We start from the raw sequence: 17,571 nt of genomic DNA on the forward strand, positions 1-17,571 counted from the left end.
CACTTGAGGCTGGCTCCAAAAGGGAGTCATTCCCTGTTCACCACCCCATGTTAAAATGTCCGACTTTACAACAGGATTAAACATGCCACGTTCAAAAACCGACCACCCCCCCCCCTCCTTTCTCCAACGTTAACTGAATCGAACAAGCTTTTAAATCTTTATTTTATATGATATATTATAGGCTACTGTAAGACAGGCTATAAGCACAATACGTAGGCTACCGTTCTCTCTTTGCCGTACGCCAAACTCGTTTAACTAAACCTTTCTAGTTTCACCTTTCATCACAACTGTAAGGGGGTGAATTTTTATATAACTCACCCATTTAGAGTAAAATGGACGATAGAAAAGACTATATTTTGGGCATGATTGCAGGTCACCTGGTCAGTGATCACGCAGCTTGCCGATCACGGACCAATAGCAGGCGACGGGTAACATCACGGTGACTCCGTCCTTATTTTTGATATGGTCTATGGAGACAACCAACCCCGGTCTCCCCTAATACATCCTTGGTTTCCAGCCCAGAGGTGAGTGCACGCATGTGCATGTGTGTAGTAGTGTAGCCTACATCAGGGATAAACATGATACCTCATTCACTGACATTATGAGGTCTCCACATGTGTGTGTGTGTGTGTGTGTGTGTGTCTGTGTGTGTGTGTGTGTGTGTGTGTGTGTGTGTGTGTGTGTGTGTGTGTGTGTGTGTGTGTGTGTGTGTGTGTGTGTGTGTGTGTCGGTGTGTGTGTGTGTGTGTGTGTGTGTGTCCTGACCTTAACCTGACCCCGTCATCTAATAGCTACAAACGGCCAACACAGCTAGTTCACTGAGTTGCTGCTTTTCATTAAAGCATGTCCTCATACTGGGAGCAGCGGCCCTTGACGAAATAACCACAAACAGTCTCAGGGCCTTTTGTGCAGTTTACTCTCTTTTTAGCCACACTATTGTCCTCTTTTTGTACAATGGTATATACATTTTGGTGAAGTCCAGTCTACTACTACTCCGTATCATCATCATGATTGCTTTTGCAACAAGAACATTTACAACAACAGAAAGATTGAACAGGTTATCATCGGGGAAATAGTTAGTAAAGAATTCAGTTTTGTCTGGAATGGATGTTCTGGGATGAAGGCACCCAAATTTGCCTCTATTCAAGGGGAGACACTAGCCTGCAACAAAGATCCGTGTTCATCCACGTGATCTTGGATAGATCGATTAATAGGTGTGACCATCAACTAGGCTCTCCCAAAACTAAACGCCAGTGAATCAGGACTCTGAATCAACTGACTGATCTTGCATGAAAATTAGCTTTATTCAGTTGTGCTACTAGTTCTAAACCAGAAAATAAATCCATAGCTATAGTTTGAAAAGCAGCTGGGTTATTGTCACAACGCCCACATAGTTCTTCTCTGATTCATTGTCAGTGGAGCAGCCCCAAGGAGTTGCTTGAGAAACTCACAGACTAGAGTGTTGTGTCTGTTTTTTTTCCTGATTGTGAGAGTTTCTTCATGTAAACAAATCTAGACTAGACTACCAAAGACAATAGGAAGAACATTTGTGAATTCTCTTTCCGATTGGAAATGACATTGAAAAAAAGGGGTCCACAAAATACTGTAATCTGAAAGTTTATGCCCTGAAACAGAACTCCCACATTGATCCTATGAGTGCAGCTTAGCCTTGATTTGTGAAAGTGAACAAATCTCTCACAAGAAAAACAAGTCGAGAGTGTGTTGATGATGTCATCGAGAGAAATCCTGGTGCCGCCCCACTGACAGTGACCTGGAGGCTAACTGTGACATCACTGATTTGAAGGGAATATGACCCATCTGCTCGTGCTACATTGAAAGAAAGCTCATTGGGAAGGCTATCAATCCAATTAGTAGGCTAACTGTAACTCTTTTTGTACTTTCATCAACACATTTTAGTGCATTTTTTAATCACTTTGCCTTGAACAATGTCGTACAAATAAACTGCGAACCTGTGCAAATAAACTAATGTAAAACTAAACTGACACATCTCAAATTCACTGTCAGTCTTCTTGCTCCAGGTTTTGCCCCTTAATCACTTCACAGAAAGACATACTCAGCCTCGCAAATATTGACTGGAAGATATGTTCAGTGGTTTACATAGTCTATGTGAATTGTTTGAACAAGGATTTTCCCTTTAAGTAACTGGGACAGCGTCAACATTCACTTAACCACAGTAAGGGACACTCTTGGCTCATTTCCACCACATTTTACAGCCCTGCACAGCTCGTCACCACTCGGCTCTACTTGTTTCAACCCGATGGACGTTTTGCTTCCACCGCTGGTCATCTGCCCCCGCCCACCCCCGCCCACACCTGGTCGTCATAGCGACCGCATATCTGCCCTCCGCCCATAACCGGAGTAGGCTATAACATATAACGTTACAATTAAATCCATACACAGAACTTTTAAACTGTTTATGAAATACTGGTGCCTCTAAATGACCTACAGTGTACATAAGCAAATGTGACAATCGGCCAGGAGAATGGATATCACTTTGTTGTTAGTCAAACTCACATGCATGCGCTGCGCGAGGGACAGGGGTTGCGCTACAGAGTGAAGCCTCTACCCCGGCGGCCTCTCACCAGGCAAGACCGCGGCTTCACCAAAGCCCCGCCTGCGGCCTAGCGGAGCCGACGCTGCACACAGCTAAAAAGGGCTTCCTGAGGAGCGGATTTTTTTTTCTCTCAAAACAATTGAAAACCACCGTCATGTTAAGCTGAGTAAGGAGATCGCTTTTATTTCACCAGAGCCGAAGGCAGCAACACAAAAGACCGATGGAAATAACATAACAGAAGAAGGTAAGCCCCACTAAACTGGTATGCAGCTTCTGCTTCAGTCAGTAGATTAAACACGATTCTGCCTGACCAATCAGTCGTCTGCAGTGTTTTCACGTCACCGTATGAACCCGGGTTCACAGCGCTGGAACCTCAACAGAGCAGGGACCAAAAGCAGCACGATTCAACCCCGACTCAACCCGGCCTGTCCACGTTTTTGATCGGTGGAATGAGACAAAAAAGCGAGACGAGCTGGGCGGGGCCGCGTTGATACCAGCGGTGGAAATGGGCCAAGATTGTCTGATCATCTATACTATAATGACGATAGCGTCTGTCTACGTCTGTCCTTCGCGTATCTCGAGAACCGTTGGTCAGATCGACTTGAAACTCGGGGGTTGCGCTGATGGCGACCCGACGGAGTGCGGTGCCCTGTTTCCGTGCGATTTGGACGCAAAACACGTTCGATATTAATACATTTGTGTTCAATCAAGCGTGTGCTCCTTCAAGCCCTGGCTGATTGGGCTAAGTGTCAACACTGCTGTGAGAACAGTCGTTAACTAAGTCAACATCGAGTCCTTGAGATTGAATGGGGGGGGGGGTGTTATCTTATAAGGGGTCCTTGGCTGAAAAACATTTGAGAACCTCTGCTCTAGGGCAACACCACTTCCGGGAACCTGCATCCTGTGTAAGTAGGGTTCCCAGAGTAAAACCTGGCCATTTCCACCACTGCTTATGGATGAGCATCATCTGCTGCATGCCATCGAGAACCGTTGGTCGGATCGACTTCAAACTTTGGGAGTGTGCCCTATTGTGCAGTGCAGTGCCCTGTTTTTGTGCAATTCGGCATAGCGCCACCTTCTGGCAACATAGAAAATGTGGTTTATCTCAAGAACCATTCATCAGATCGACTTCAACTTTGGGGAGTGTGCTGAGGGGAACTCGACACAGTGCAGTGAGTGCCGAATTTCGTGTAAATCGGCACAGCGCCACCTATTGGCCACACAAAAAGTGGTTTATCTTGAGAACCGTTCGTCCGATCGACTTCAAACTCAAGGAGTGCGCCTAGGGGGACTCAAGGAGGTGCAGGGAGCTGAATTATGTGCAATGTGGCATAGCGCCACCTACTGGCAAGACAAAAAGCGCTTTATCTCCATAGCCATTCATCTGATCGACTTCAAACTTCAAACTCGGGGAGTGCGCTTAGGGGGACTCAACGGAGTGCAGAGAGCTGAATTCCGTGTAATTTGGCATAGGGCCACCTACTGTCAACACAAAAAGCTGTTAATCTCGAATTTCTCGATAGCCATTCATCTGATCGACTTCAAACTTCAAACTCGGGGAGTGAGCTTAGGGGCACTCAACAGAGTGCAGGGAGCTGAATTCCGTGTAATTTGGCATAGTGCCACCTACTGGCAACACAAAAAGCGGTTTATCTCGATAGCCATCTGATCGACTTCAAACTTGGTAAGTGTGCTGCTGGGAAGCTGACATAGAGCAGTGCCGAATGTTGTGCAATTCGGCACAGCGCCACCTACTGGCAACACAAAAAGTGGTTTATCTTGAGAACCGTTCATCCGATTGACTTCAAAATTGGGGAGTGTGCTCCTGGGAACTCAAAGTAGTGTGGTGCTGAATTTCTTGCAATTTGACATAGTGCCACCTGCTGGCAACATAAAAAGCAGTTTATCTCGAGAAACATTTGTCCGATTGTGACTTCAAACTTGGGTTGCGTGCGCTGCCGCATTTCATGCAATTTGGACTTATTCCAGGACTGTCTGTATGTCTGTCCTTCGCGTATCTCGAGAACCGTTTGTCGGATCGACTTCAAATGTGCACTTAGGGGGACCTGACAGAGTGCAGTGTGTGTGCGGGGGGGAAGCGCCCACGGCGTGGTGCATGGGGGAATGGGCACTGCACTAGTAAACACTAACTTGAAACTTCAACTCATCCCTTCGGACAACAAGAAGAATCGCATTAACACCATTTTGGGCACATTTGCATGACATGTATAATGAGGTGTAGTAGTCAGTGCCCTGTTGGGCCCTGCTGTTGATAAGTGCATGAGAGACCAGGACGTTGGCACTGGACAGCGGCTGGAATGACCATTTACTTCAAGTAGCCTACATTGAAAGGAGGGCAGCCTGGGCAGAAAACAAACGTTTTTGGCCAGCCGCTGGCGTCTGCCAAAATTAACCATCCTCCAAATGATGGTTAGCAACCTGCCAAAGTGGCCGGTGGAATAGATGCCAAAACCACAGCCAAGCTTGTTGGCAACAGCATTCGGTCGGTGGTAAAGATGCAGCCATAGTTGCCACACCTCTTGAGCACATTCCAAGCATATTGAAGTCTATATGAACATTGTTCATAATCACATCAGAAAACTCCATGCATTATAATGCATCATGACCATTGACTGTATATTGTGACATGTATTTTATTTAAGACATTATGAATCCGATATATTAGAAATCATGTTCTCTGATTATAATGCACTCATGACGTGCTTATGATGCCTTGTAATAATATAATTGCTACATGAGCAAGGCTTCAGCTGTACGTGTTACCAGGACTTGTCATAGCACAAAATAACAAATGGAGACCACCAGCCCAAAAACCAAACACAGCCATCCTCCAGCTGCCCTACTGCATGTGACAGTATTGGCCATACATGCTATAACATTACTCCTCATAAAAACACAGATGCCTTGCATCGGACTTCAGAGAGGCACGGCTTATTCAATAAGGCAATATGTACGTGTGAACTGTATGTATATTTTTCATATGTTGCTCATTTCATAAACAAAATCTAAAATAACACTATACATTCTAATGAATGCTGGCCATCAAGCTGGAAGTGAAAAAAGTTAATGTATTCTCTTTATTATGTTAGATCAGAGGTGGGCAATTATTTTTCCTGTGGGGCCACATAAGAAACCCAGATTGTTGCTGGGGGCCATTCCCCCCACGTCATACCATAACCTCTACTTTATCACTTGATTAAATTATAGAAAACATACTGTGCACTTATCCAAGAAGAAGCACACTCACGACACACAAGTGTTTCAAAATAAAAGCGAATTTAGGTCATCTCATTGGATTTTTCTAGCTTAGTAAAATGGTTGGTGTGGTTTGTCTCTCTCGTCGAAAGGGCCTTTCTGTGTGGAGTATGTTCTCCCCGTACCCCCCAGGGGGTTCCTCCGTACATAACCCCCCACTAAAAACATGCAGAAGATCGTCATCCAACCAGTGACGACAACATCTGAAGTTGGTCCAATGATGGTCCCCGGGTGCTGGAAAGAAAAAGCGACCACTGCTCCTGGCCTGCCCCCTGGAGGAAAAAGGACAAGCCTGGATGGGTTAAATGCAGAGGACAAATTTCACCGGCCACCGTCAGCATGAGTGTGTTGTGGCCGCATGCATGTGTTGTGGTGTTCGTGTGACAATAAAGACGGGCTTCTGTCTGAAATCGTGTTTAACATCCAGGTTTCTGGACTCATTCCTGCAGTACTCTTATTGTTTCTCAAAGTTAATTAATACTCATTGAGAAGCTGTGTAATGTACTTCAATGAAAATGAATCGGATCGACGAGTGATGTGATTATGCCTATATGACAAGTGTTCGCTTCCTGAAGCCAGTTAAGAACAATTATCCCTGTAGATTGGATTTAGTCTGCAGTTTTTTCATATAAAAGTCAATGTAACAAAACGGCTACTGTAAGTACTGGCATACCCATCAATCTGTTGGATAATATTCCTCTTTATGCAGTTCTGAAACTCAACAATGTTATATATATTTTTTTGTGAGAAATAAAGCTGGAAAAACACAAAATGTACATTCTTGTCTCAAAAAAAGGAAACAAACAAAGATGTAAATAACATATTTTTTCTTCAAAAAATGAATTAGCCATGAGACACAATACAATTACATAGATACATATTTTCAATACCGCACATTCAATCTGCCAAAAAAGTAATGATTACAAAGCCAACAAAGATGCTGCCATATATATATATAGAGAGAGATGTATGTACAATGATTATAGCATTCATAATTGCACTATGCCTCAATAAAATGTAAATTACAGGCTTATGTTTTAGGGAATTGTTACCAAAAAAAATCTATATACTCAAAATTACTTGGGTATGCGAACCACAGGTGCCAATCAGAAACAAGAAGGGCTTACTTTGGTACAAATTGAACATCAACACTTTTTAAGTAGGAATTAGCCAAATTCATTCTCCACGGCTAGTGAACTACAACAGTCAGGCAGCCGGGCTGTGATTGGACAATTAAAAAGACACAGCTGGAATGTGACTGGCAAGTCTGCAGGCCAGGGGGAGGGGCTCGCAGCCATGCACGCTGTTGTGATTGGACAGTCCGAAGCAGTTCAGCGGTGCTGGCTGGCTGCCCCCTCTTTGTGAGCCTGCTAACTCGTTTAAGTCAGTCCAAGCAGTGGGTGGGGGGGGGGAATACCGTTGGGTGTGTTGAATACTTCAGAAGTCAGTCGGTCAGTCAGTCAGTTAGTCCCACCCTTTCCTGTCCTCAACACTTCTCAGCAACGTAGTAAACAGCGCAAAGTGGAGTCTGGCGCTTGAGTTGTTTTGGCATTTGGCAATACATATACATATTGCCATAATAAAAAGCGTAAATGTGGCACAGATGAACATAATCATTTAACAACACTGTCTGTCTCATAAATTATTACGTCCTCAACTCTGCTCCGTCTATGCAAAGCGACCGCCATGACAGAAGCACTAGTGGCTCTTCTCTCTCCAACAGGCATGGCTTCCTCTCCAGTGGAAAGCTAGTCGCGAGAAGCACTTTTTAAAGCCAAATTCTCTCACACTCCTCGACTCATTTGTAGATGCTGGAGAGGAGAGCAGTCCAGTGACCATCGCTCAACACAGGATCAGGCTTTTCCCCCCAAACTGTAACTGTGGGCAGCTCAGAGGAATTCACTATCACTAGATGGTACCAAAGTCAATGCACTGTAGTAGTAATAGTAGTAGTAATAATAATAATGGTAAAGGTAAATGTGAATCAATATCAAATAATTTAAAAATCACAGTTTATACCTATATATTAAGAGACCTCCCGATCAGTCCTTTAGAGGAAAACCGAAGCCTGTAATATGATTTCCTGCAGGGGGCAAAGGAGTAAACGCCCACGCACAGCTTCAGAATGGACTGACAGGTAAGGAGGAGGAGCTTCGGAATGGACTGACAGGTAAGGAGGAGGAGGGGCAAAAGGAATGAAAACCGTTATTTTCTTTCGACTTTTTTTCAGTCTTTTTTTTTTTTTTTACAAAAAGGCAGAAGGGACGGAGCACCTTGCATACGTTCTGGCTCTGATGCATCAGACAAACAGCCCTCGAGTGCACAAACTACTTTCTTACTCTCTTCCAAAAACAAACAAACAAACAAACAAAACAGCCATGAGGATCGCTGTTGTAAATACTCAACAGCATCCCCCCCCCCCGTCCCAGTCCTGCCTCCCCTCCCTATATATTTCATCAACTCCTTAAATAGTAAGATAACATTTACTTTGCTCACCCCTTGGGGGAGCAAGGGGCCAACAAAGGGCAAATAAATTAGTATTATGCGACCATTAGATTTTTTCCCCGTGTGTATATGATTGATCTTTTCACAGATTGTGACAGTCAGTCAGTGGGGGCCTCCACTACACCAGGTTGTACTCCTTTAAGTTGAGCTGCAGGATGGTGTCTTTGACGGCCGCAAAGACGAAGCGGATGTTCTCCGTGTCGGTGGCACAGGTGAAGTGGGAGTAGATGATCTTATCGCTGTCTGGGTTCAGGTCCACGAACATCTTGAGGATGAACTCTCGCCCTGCTTGGGCGTCCCTCTGGGGACCTGTGGGGGGGGGGGGGGGGGGTCATACGGGAGATGATACACTATAATTACATCTGCCATAGAGTACCATGTTATTGTATTATAAACGTCTGCTTTCGAAGAGAGGACAGCAAAGACCTGGCAGGGCAAAAACGCACCATATAAAACAATAAGTTCCCTATTTATTCAGCGGTGCCGGCCCGCCACAAGAAGACAATAATTAATGATCAGGACACTTGATCTATTATCATAGATCAACGGTTTTCAATTTCTATTTTAAGGGAACTCATTTTCCAAAATACCTTCTCTCAGGACTCAATTCTTATTTCTGCATGCAAGTGCAGACTAATCTAAGACTAATCACATTTGTCAAGATACTAACTATTAAACTGTAAAGAATTCCGTACATTTTTTAACATAATATAGTGACATCACACCCGAGTTGACTGTGTTCCAGGGTTAGCTCTAGCCAGGCTAGCCATTGTTAGCCATAATAACGCATTATACTGTATTTTGTAGCACACACAAACACTGTAGCAGCATGTCCACAGATAGAAGTTAGACAGTACTGCGTGCACAACAGTTGAGACACAAATAGTGCTAAGTGGTGCTAATAAACAGTATTTACTGCAGTTTCACTACTGTTGAAGCGTGGACGTGCCATCTTGGATTTTGAGGTTGGGATGGTGAGGTTCCCCAGAGATCGGGGTAGGAAATCTGAGGTCAGATGACATCACAAGGGGTGTCCCCGACCTTTGACCTGGAAAATTCCTAGTTGCCAATACAAATGGAATGCGCAATGTAACGCAACTGTAACTGAAGCCCAAAGCACAAAAAAAGCTCAAATCTTTTCTCTTTGCCATCGTTTGGACATACTGTAGATGCTTATAGGCTTTGGCACCCACTGTGCTGCTCACTCACCATCATACTCTGGGAAGTAGTCAACCAGGTGAGAGTAGTTGATCTTCTCCTCCAGCAGGTCCTTCTTGTTGAGGAACAGGATGACTGAGGAGTTCTGGAACCAGGGGTAAGTGATTATCGTCCTGAACAGCGCTTTACTCTCCTCCATTCGGTTCTGCAGGAAGGGAGGGAGACACAGAGAGAAAGAGAGAGAGAGAGAGAGAGAGAGAGAGAGAGAGACATTACAATTAAATCACTTAATTAAACCACACTATTTCACACTCATTAAGGACAGCTTTTAATAAAGCTTTTACAGCACTAGAGGGAGAGCACTAAGGATGAGGGAGAAGGGCAGCCATGTCACCTCCAAGGGTTTAATTTCTCCCTTGTGCTTTGATTTCAGTGTTTAATTAAACTAACGAACCACTTTGAAACCAAGCCGGACATCATCACAATACAAGTACTGCAGTGTATTAGTACTCCATAGGGTCTAATGCAAGCTGTCAAATGACAATAGACTACAGAGGACTTGCAGCTGGCCTGTCTGCCCTCTTTCACAGTGCTTTTAAACAGCTACATTTCAGATGTTCACACACACACACACACACACACACACACACACACACACACACACACACACACACACACACAGTCCTCTTAAGAAGTGGGATGCGGCCAGAGGTGGTATTCAAAACAGCTGGCTGGTCATTTGCAAATCCTTTCCAAGGTAAAGAGAGGTGGAGCAGGGCCAGGCAGGGAGGAGAGGTGGAGCAGGGCCAGGCAGGGGGAGAGGTAGAGCAGGGCCAGGCAGGGGGGAGATGTAGAGCAGGGCCAGGCAGGGGGGAGAGGTGGAGCAGGGCCAGGCAGGGAGGAGAGGTGGAGCAGGGCCAGGCAGGGGGGAGAGAGGTGGAGCAGGGCCAGGCAGGGGGGAGAGAGGTGGAGTAGGGCCAGGCAGGGGGGAGAGAGGTGGAGCAGGGCCAGGCAGGGGGAAGAGGTGGAGCAGGGCCAGGCAGGGGGGAGAGGTAGAGCAGGGCCAGGCAGGGGGGAGAGGTAGAGCAGGGCCAGGCAGAGGGGAGAGAGGTGGAGCAGGGCCAGGCAGGGGGGAGAGATAGAGCAGGGCCAGGCAGGAGGGAGAGGTAGAGCAGGGCCAGGCAGGGGAGAGAGGTGGAGCAGGGCCAGGCAGGGGAGAGAGAGGTGGAGCAGGGCCAGGCAGGGGGAGAGGTAGAGCAGGGCCAGGCAGGGGGGAGAGGTAGAGCAGGGCCAGGCAGGGGGGAGAGGTAGAGCAGGGCCAGGCAGGGGGGAGAGGTGGAGCAGGGCCAGGCAGGGGGAGAGGTAGAGCAGGGCCAGGCAGGGGGGAAAGGTAGAGCAGGGCCAGGCAGGGGGGAGAGGTAGAGCAGGGCCAGGCAGGGGGAGAGGTAGAGCAGGGCCAGGCAGAGGGGAGAGAGGTGGAGCAGGGCCAGGCAGAGGGGAGAGAGGTAGAGCAGGGCCAGGCAGGGGGAGAGGTAGAGCAGGGCCAGGCAGGGGGGAAAGGTAGAGCAGGGCCAGGCAGGGGGGAGAGGTAGAGCAGGGCCAGGCAGGGGGAGAGGTAGAGCAGGGCCAGGCAGGGGGAGAGGTAGAGCAGGGCCAGGCAGGGGGGAAAGGTAGAGCAGGGCCAGGCAGGGGGGAGAGGTAGAGCAGGGCCAGGCAGGGGGAGAGGTAGAGCAGGGCCAGGCAGAGGGGAGAGAGGTGGAGCAGGGCCAGGCAGAGGGGAGAGGTGGAGCAGGGCCAGGCAGGGGGGAGAGAGTCTTATTCCATTGTTTTAAATCAGGACAAACTTTTCACCTTCAGGGCCACCGGGACAGACAACACAAGCACTGGTTTGACGGACTCATCAGAAGAAACAATAAATCATTCAGAAAATGAATAATTCCGATTGGACACTAATCCAGCTTCCCGTTCCCACCCACAGACACGGCCAATTGTGCCTATATGGACACCCGACCAAGCTGGAGGTAACACGGGGGGTTGAACCTGTAACCCTCGTGTTGGTAGGCAGGGAATCTACCGCAGCACTACCCGGACGCTAATCAGAGTTCTGTGTGTGTGTGTGTGTGAGAGCATTAACCCTAACCCCACACCTCTCACCTCGTTGTCTGATTCCACCAAAACCTGGTCGTACTCGCTGAGTGCCACCAGGAACATGATGGAGGTGACGTTCTCAAAGCAGTGGATCCACTTCCTCCTCTCTGACCTCTGACCTCCTACATCCACCATCCTGCCATGGAGAGAGAGAGAGAGAGCACTGTTTTACTGTTTAAATGTCCTCAAGCATTAAGCCTAGTTTACATTTACACCAGTTGGCTGGCATTTTTGGGTGCATCTTCCCTCACATTGACCAGTTGAAGAAGCTGCCACAGTGAGGGATTCATTTAAAACTCATCAACTGAGCGCCATCTACTGTTGTATTTCCCTCTCTACACTTCCCATTCTCCCTTGATAACAAACCACGCCTATGAGAGATTGGCAGAAGTACAAACACAGTTGCTTTCGGTTTCTAAAGCAAATGTGAGTAGAATAATTTGCAGAACTAGGTACGGACAAGAAGGGGGGAGGGAAAGAAAGACATTGAACAAAGAATTTATTTTATGAACACATACACATGTGTCTCTGAAAGCAAAGGAGACCCAACTGATGATTCACAAGCTAGATATTTATTTTACATGAATCATGCAGTTTGCAAGTTGTTGTAACACTATGGAGAGCTGTAAACAGTATTGAGGTTACTCAGACTAGAGTGTGTCTTTGTAATCTGTACATCAAAGCAAACTCCTCATCATAATGCACTTAGAATAGCCATGAAAGTGATCCTGATATCTGTGGGAAGTGACTCAAGTTACCCATTAACCCATTGATACCTGATGCAGCATTTGTGTGTATATCCCTCATTTGTGTGCGTATCGCTTTAAGACCGCGAACCGCGTTAACGCGGGTCGCGGTCTTAAAGGGATACACACACAAATGCTGCATCAGGTATCAATGGGTTAAAGGGATTTGCTACAAAATGTACATCATTAGTGAAACTGTATGGTTAATATGCTGTTCTCATCTTAGTGCTTCGGCCTGACGTAGGAAAGTACATCATTATGAAGTGATCATCTTTATTTGCGAGGCTCAGAATAACAGTGCTGTAGAGACACCGTAGTAGAGGTTGGGTTCTTACTGCAGACTATAGAGACAAGTCGGTATGTGTGGGAACGCCCACAAGATGTTATACGGCTGGCGCGCGAGTGGGGTAAAACCGCCGATATATCTCAATGGGCTGACTCGCCAAAGGACGGTGCTGCGGCTCTAAACTACAGGTTTGGGGGTTCTAGAGCAGAACACAAGACATCTGCTCAGATGTGTGTTTACTGCGGTGGTTAAATCCCCGATCGTGTCTGCCTGGGCTGGGCTAGCAGCTAAATTCTAACTTTGCTGAATGGACAGAACGGGGGATTTACCCCACCCTGACCACGCCCCCAGCCAGGCTGAGCCAGCTTGCCCAGCGTCTATGACGAGACATCGCCTTAACCTATAGAGTATAAAGTTGGGATATTGCAGTTCAAAGTAGTGAAAGTATCAAACAACCTTTTTAAAATTAAATAATTACAACCCAGGATTCCTATTCACTTCTTGAGTTAAGGTTCTATAACTACAGAACATAAAATGTGTGATCATATGTCTATGATGGCTGAACAACAATATATTCTCTGACTTTTCCACAACTGCCAAATTTGTCAAGACCTTTTTCCTAAAGTATCATTTCAATTCCCATACTTTGAGAGAAATAAAGGATTCCTGCACAGTGTGCGGGAATCCTTGATTTCTCTCATATGTACTGCATCTCCGACGCACCTGCCTTTAAGAGACTGAAGGTGTGCATCAGCTCCTTCTGACTCGAATTCCCATACTTTCCCAGAATTTCCAAACCTGCACAGGCACCACGACAACTGCAAAGTAGTTCTAAAGTTCAATGCCAACAGTAACAACGGTACTTTGTTCGCTTATATAAATGATGCCTGTGCTCACCTGAATATGACACTCTGCAGGTCAAAGGGGTATTCAATGATGCCTGTGGTTGGGACTCGAACCCTCAACACGTCCTGCTGGGTGGGAAGGTAGGCTGGTTGAGCGATCCGGCCCAACGCGTTCAGGTAACTACAGAGGCAGAGGATGGAAAAGAGTCAGGGTGTCTGTCTACACTCCATCTCCCACCAAGGAAGCCCATCCAAATGGTGCTTCACTAACTTCACACTGGACATGACATCAGTGGGTCACACACTTTGACATACAGTAGATCATGCGTCACACAGCATCAGCTCTTTTTACACTATCACAAGTTATTCTTGTTTATATATATATATATATATATATATATATATACACATACAAGTATATCTATTTTTTAGTTTAAAGTAGATCAGTGTGCAGTCGCACCTCACTCTTAAGAAATGAATTGCAACTTCTGTGATTTAGACATGGCAGAATTTCATATTGCAATTTTGATTTTTTTTCTTCAAATTGATTATTCAGCTGTAGTTACTGACTTTTAAAAATCCTATATTTTAACTTGTGCCTTCCATTTAGAAAACGATTGATTGAGATTTACACCAAGGCAAGAGTGGGTTCAATTCAGATGCTGATTTTGAATGCATTGTCTTCACTTTCTAAATTAACTGCTATGAATGTGCGTTGCCTCAGTCTTAGCCCTGATTTTTACATTTGCTTGCGTTGGGCTCTTTCCCATTCTACTCCCTATTTGGTGGAGTCTGAGAGTTGGTATTCCCTCCTCCTGTCATTCTACTCACTATTTGGTGGAGTCTGAGAGTTGGTATTCCCTCCTTCTGTCATAGCTCTCCTGGATGCCCGGGTCGTTCCATAAGCTCTTGATTGCATCTACATAAGGATTCTCGAACATGGAGATCTTCTCTACGTCCACCTCCCTCACGATGTTGGCGTTGCCCTGGGGGAAGAAAGGAGGAGAGGAGTACAGAGGATGACTTTTTGACGATCTTCAGTCAACAGGGCCAAACAAGAGTACCCATAAATATAAGACTTCACTTTCTGACAACTTTGACAACACCGAGAACTTTTGAAATTTTAGAAAAATAATCAACACAAAGACTATCAACACACAGGTTATGCAGTCCTAATTATTACAGCCATTTAATCACTTGCAGATTATACATCTAGTAATTTCTTGACACCCTCAGGCTCTAGCATGGATCTAATGATGTATCTGAAGCACAAATCCTCGTGAGCCAATTAAGGGTGTTTTTTTTTTGGTCGTCCCAGATTCCCATTTAAAACTCTCCTGTGTCTCAGTATAAGAGACATTTAGAACTCTGAAGATTTTACTTTCCAGTAGGGTATATTGACAGGTCGACGGGCAATTGTTATCATGAAATAAAATGCTATGTTATAATTCAGCCACTCAATTTTCCACTAAAATTGCAAACTCATTTTAACATATATGGTCATAAAGCATGATGGGATTGAAACTTTATGACATAATTATCATAAAGTTTATCATTGGTTGATATTGGGTTACATTATGTAACCCAATATCAACCAATGATAATGATTCAGACATGTCTACAGAGCTACAGTGCATCAACTTCACTGAAGCATAAGGTTACACGTGACCTCCGTTGACCCCTCACAACATACATTTAAAGTAAAAATCTACGAGGTCTAATTTTTTACTCCTGAGATCTGTTGTGGCTGACAATGGCTAAGTAAGGATTTCTTCTCTAATGTGGCTTTGGTCCTATGTCAATAGCCTGGTAAGAGCCTGGCCTCCAGCCAGATATCCTTGTATATCAAAGCATGGGGAAGTTGGTTAGAAAATATAACAAGCATTTTGCTATTTCCACAGCATTGTAGTACGTTACCCTAGGGCTGGAAATGGAACCCACCACAGCATTTGACTTGATGTTGCCCAATAAGAATTCACAGTCTCAACAAAAGACAGTGGTGTCGAAAGAGGCCGAGGAGAAAAGTGCTAACTCAGCTGGGGCAGTGCGGGCGGGCATCAAGGCCACTGTGGCCGCAGGGCAGATCATTTTCGGAGGGGCACAAGGCCAAACTGAGGGGGCACGGCCACAGCGGCCATGGCCGCCATGGCCTCCATGAACTTCCTGCCCTGGCTGGCGGGAATCAAAAGCTGCTCTTTATTGCAGCTCTGATGCCATAGAATAGATGGAACACACCATCACAATGGGAAAAAATGGCAAGTCAAAAACGTCAATACTGCCATTATTGTATAGTGAAATGAATTGGTGTGAATTACTTTTGAGGAGAAGAAAACAATAAAATAATAATAATAATAATAATAATAATAATAATAATAATAATAATAATAATAATAATAATAATACATAAATTTGACTGAATATTGATTTTTTTTCTTCTTCTTCTTTTTTGGTTAATTTCTCAGCACTTCCTGATTAGATGGGTTTTCGTTAGGTATATAGGATTTTTCAAAATGTCTATGAATGATCAATGAATGGGGAAAATCACTTCCGGGGCAAGAGATGTCAAGTGACTGTTCAGCTCTATAGCTCAGTGGGCGCTTGCAGGCTGGCTGTGGCTTGGCAGGGAAGTGCCAGAACTGCAAGTGGTCTGATTTCTGAAAAGCCCTGCTGAGGTGACAACTCCAGTCCTACGCTCCACTTCCTCTCAGCTGTTACTCTCATAGGGTACTTGGACAGCGAGTAAGTCACTGTAACAGCTCCCAAAGCTATTCACCTTATGTAGCCACGCCCATTTGACCCGGTTGTGTGGTCGTGTGCCGACTTCCGGCAAAAAAGAAAAAAAAGAAAATGGCTGGCTGCTCCAATATCATTTAACTCTGAATTAACTAATAATTTAGCCAATTGTATGTAACATACCAAATAAAAGCAAACGGCAATGTCTAAGAATGCAATGCCATGTAACTGGCTCGTTAATTCTCGCATTCCAGGGATTTTACGTTAACGTCTGCGGGTCTTATAGATGCAAGTGGCTCGAGCTGCGCTCGGTGGAGAGAAAACCATCTGAAGCTTTCTTTGTTGGAGTCCAGGTATGTTTTACAAGAAAGTGCCCGTCATTGTCAACGATAACGTTATCTGACCTGGCTAACAGTGGATTCTTTGTTTTAACCCCTGCAGTGTCCGCTACAAAAACAACTCTTCTTCTGACATTCTTTCGTATTTGGCGCCGTGAGCGCCGGAAGTGTTAACACGACCCGGAAGAATTTGGCCCACCCCCGCGTCTGAACATAAGGTGAATAGGGTACTTAAAATGCCAGTAAGAAGAGCTCAGTGTAACAGCTCCTAAAGCTAGCAGTGTGAGGGCAACTTGTCTGATTCAGTGAAAACCAGAGATGAGGAAGTCATAGTTACTGAAAGGTCAAATTTGGGTGAGTGGTCTCTGATGTGTGACCTGCCGTTGCACAAGATGGGCCTCGTGTGTGTGTGTGTGTGTGTGTGTGTGTGTGTGTGTGTGTGTGTGTGCAAACGTGCATTTGCAGAGACACACACCCAAAGCCAAATACACACAGGGTGTGATGATGTGATGGAGGGTGGGAGTGGTTTAAAGACACAGGAAGCGTCAAAAAGGACAGGAAATGACGATGGATGTCTGCTCCAAATAAGATAGACCGTAAGCTAAGAATACACATGCATGCTGTGGCCACTTTCTACGCATGTTTCCCACTGCTTCCCAAACAATATGTCACCCACCCTACGCCAATCCTCAGCCCCCGGTGTTCACTTGATCACGGTGCATTTTTCGGCAGCTATTTGATGTCAAGTGTTGGTTAACTACTTTGTTCAATTCAAACGGCTTGAGGGAAAGGATCCCATCTACCTTGTTGTGTTCATATTTGTAGGGGATGTTGAGCGTCTCCATGGCTCGGACCATGGACTGCATGGCTGTGAAGATGTTCTGGTAGACCAGTTTGGTGAAGCCCCTCTTGTCCTCCTCCGAGTATCCCGTGCCGTGGATGATCCTCATCTGTTTGATGAA

The 17,571-nt window shown here is 45.6% G+C and overlaps 1 protein-coding gene across 1 annotated transcript in view; it reads right to left on the bottom strand.

Annotated features, from left to right (window-relative positions):
* Positions 1-8,319: 8,319 nt before the first annotated feature.
* LOC310783406 (guanine nucleotide-binding protein G(q) subunit alpha) overlaps positions 8,320-17,571 on the bottom strand; it is a 21,243-nt gene continuing 11,991 nt past the window's right edge. Inside the window, exons 2-7 of the mRNA XM_083644266.1 lie at positions 17,413-17,571; positions 14,370-14,524; positions 13,591-13,719; positions 11,668-11,797; positions 9,565-9,718; positions 8,320-8,664 (exon numbers count right to left, since the gene is read on the bottom strand). The exon at positions 17,413-17,571 is cut by the window's right edge and continues 26 nt beyond it. Of these exons, the coding sequence (XP_083500392.1) occupies positions 8,474-8,664; positions 9,565-9,718; positions 11,668-11,797; positions 13,591-13,719; positions 14,370-14,524; positions 17,413-17,571 (918 nt within the window). The 3' untranslated portion in view covers positions 8,320-8,473. The remainder of the gene's footprint in view (positions 8,665-9,564; positions 9,719-11,667; positions 11,798-13,590; positions 13,720-14,369; positions 14,525-17,412) is intronic.

The sequence above is a fragment of the Poromitra crassiceps genome (assembly GCF_964638095.1).
Source record: "Poromitra crassiceps genome assembly, chromosome: 10".
NCBI classification, from domain to species: Eukaryota; Metazoa; Chordata; class Actinopteri; order Beryciformes; family Melamphaidae; genus Poromitra; species Poromitra crassiceps.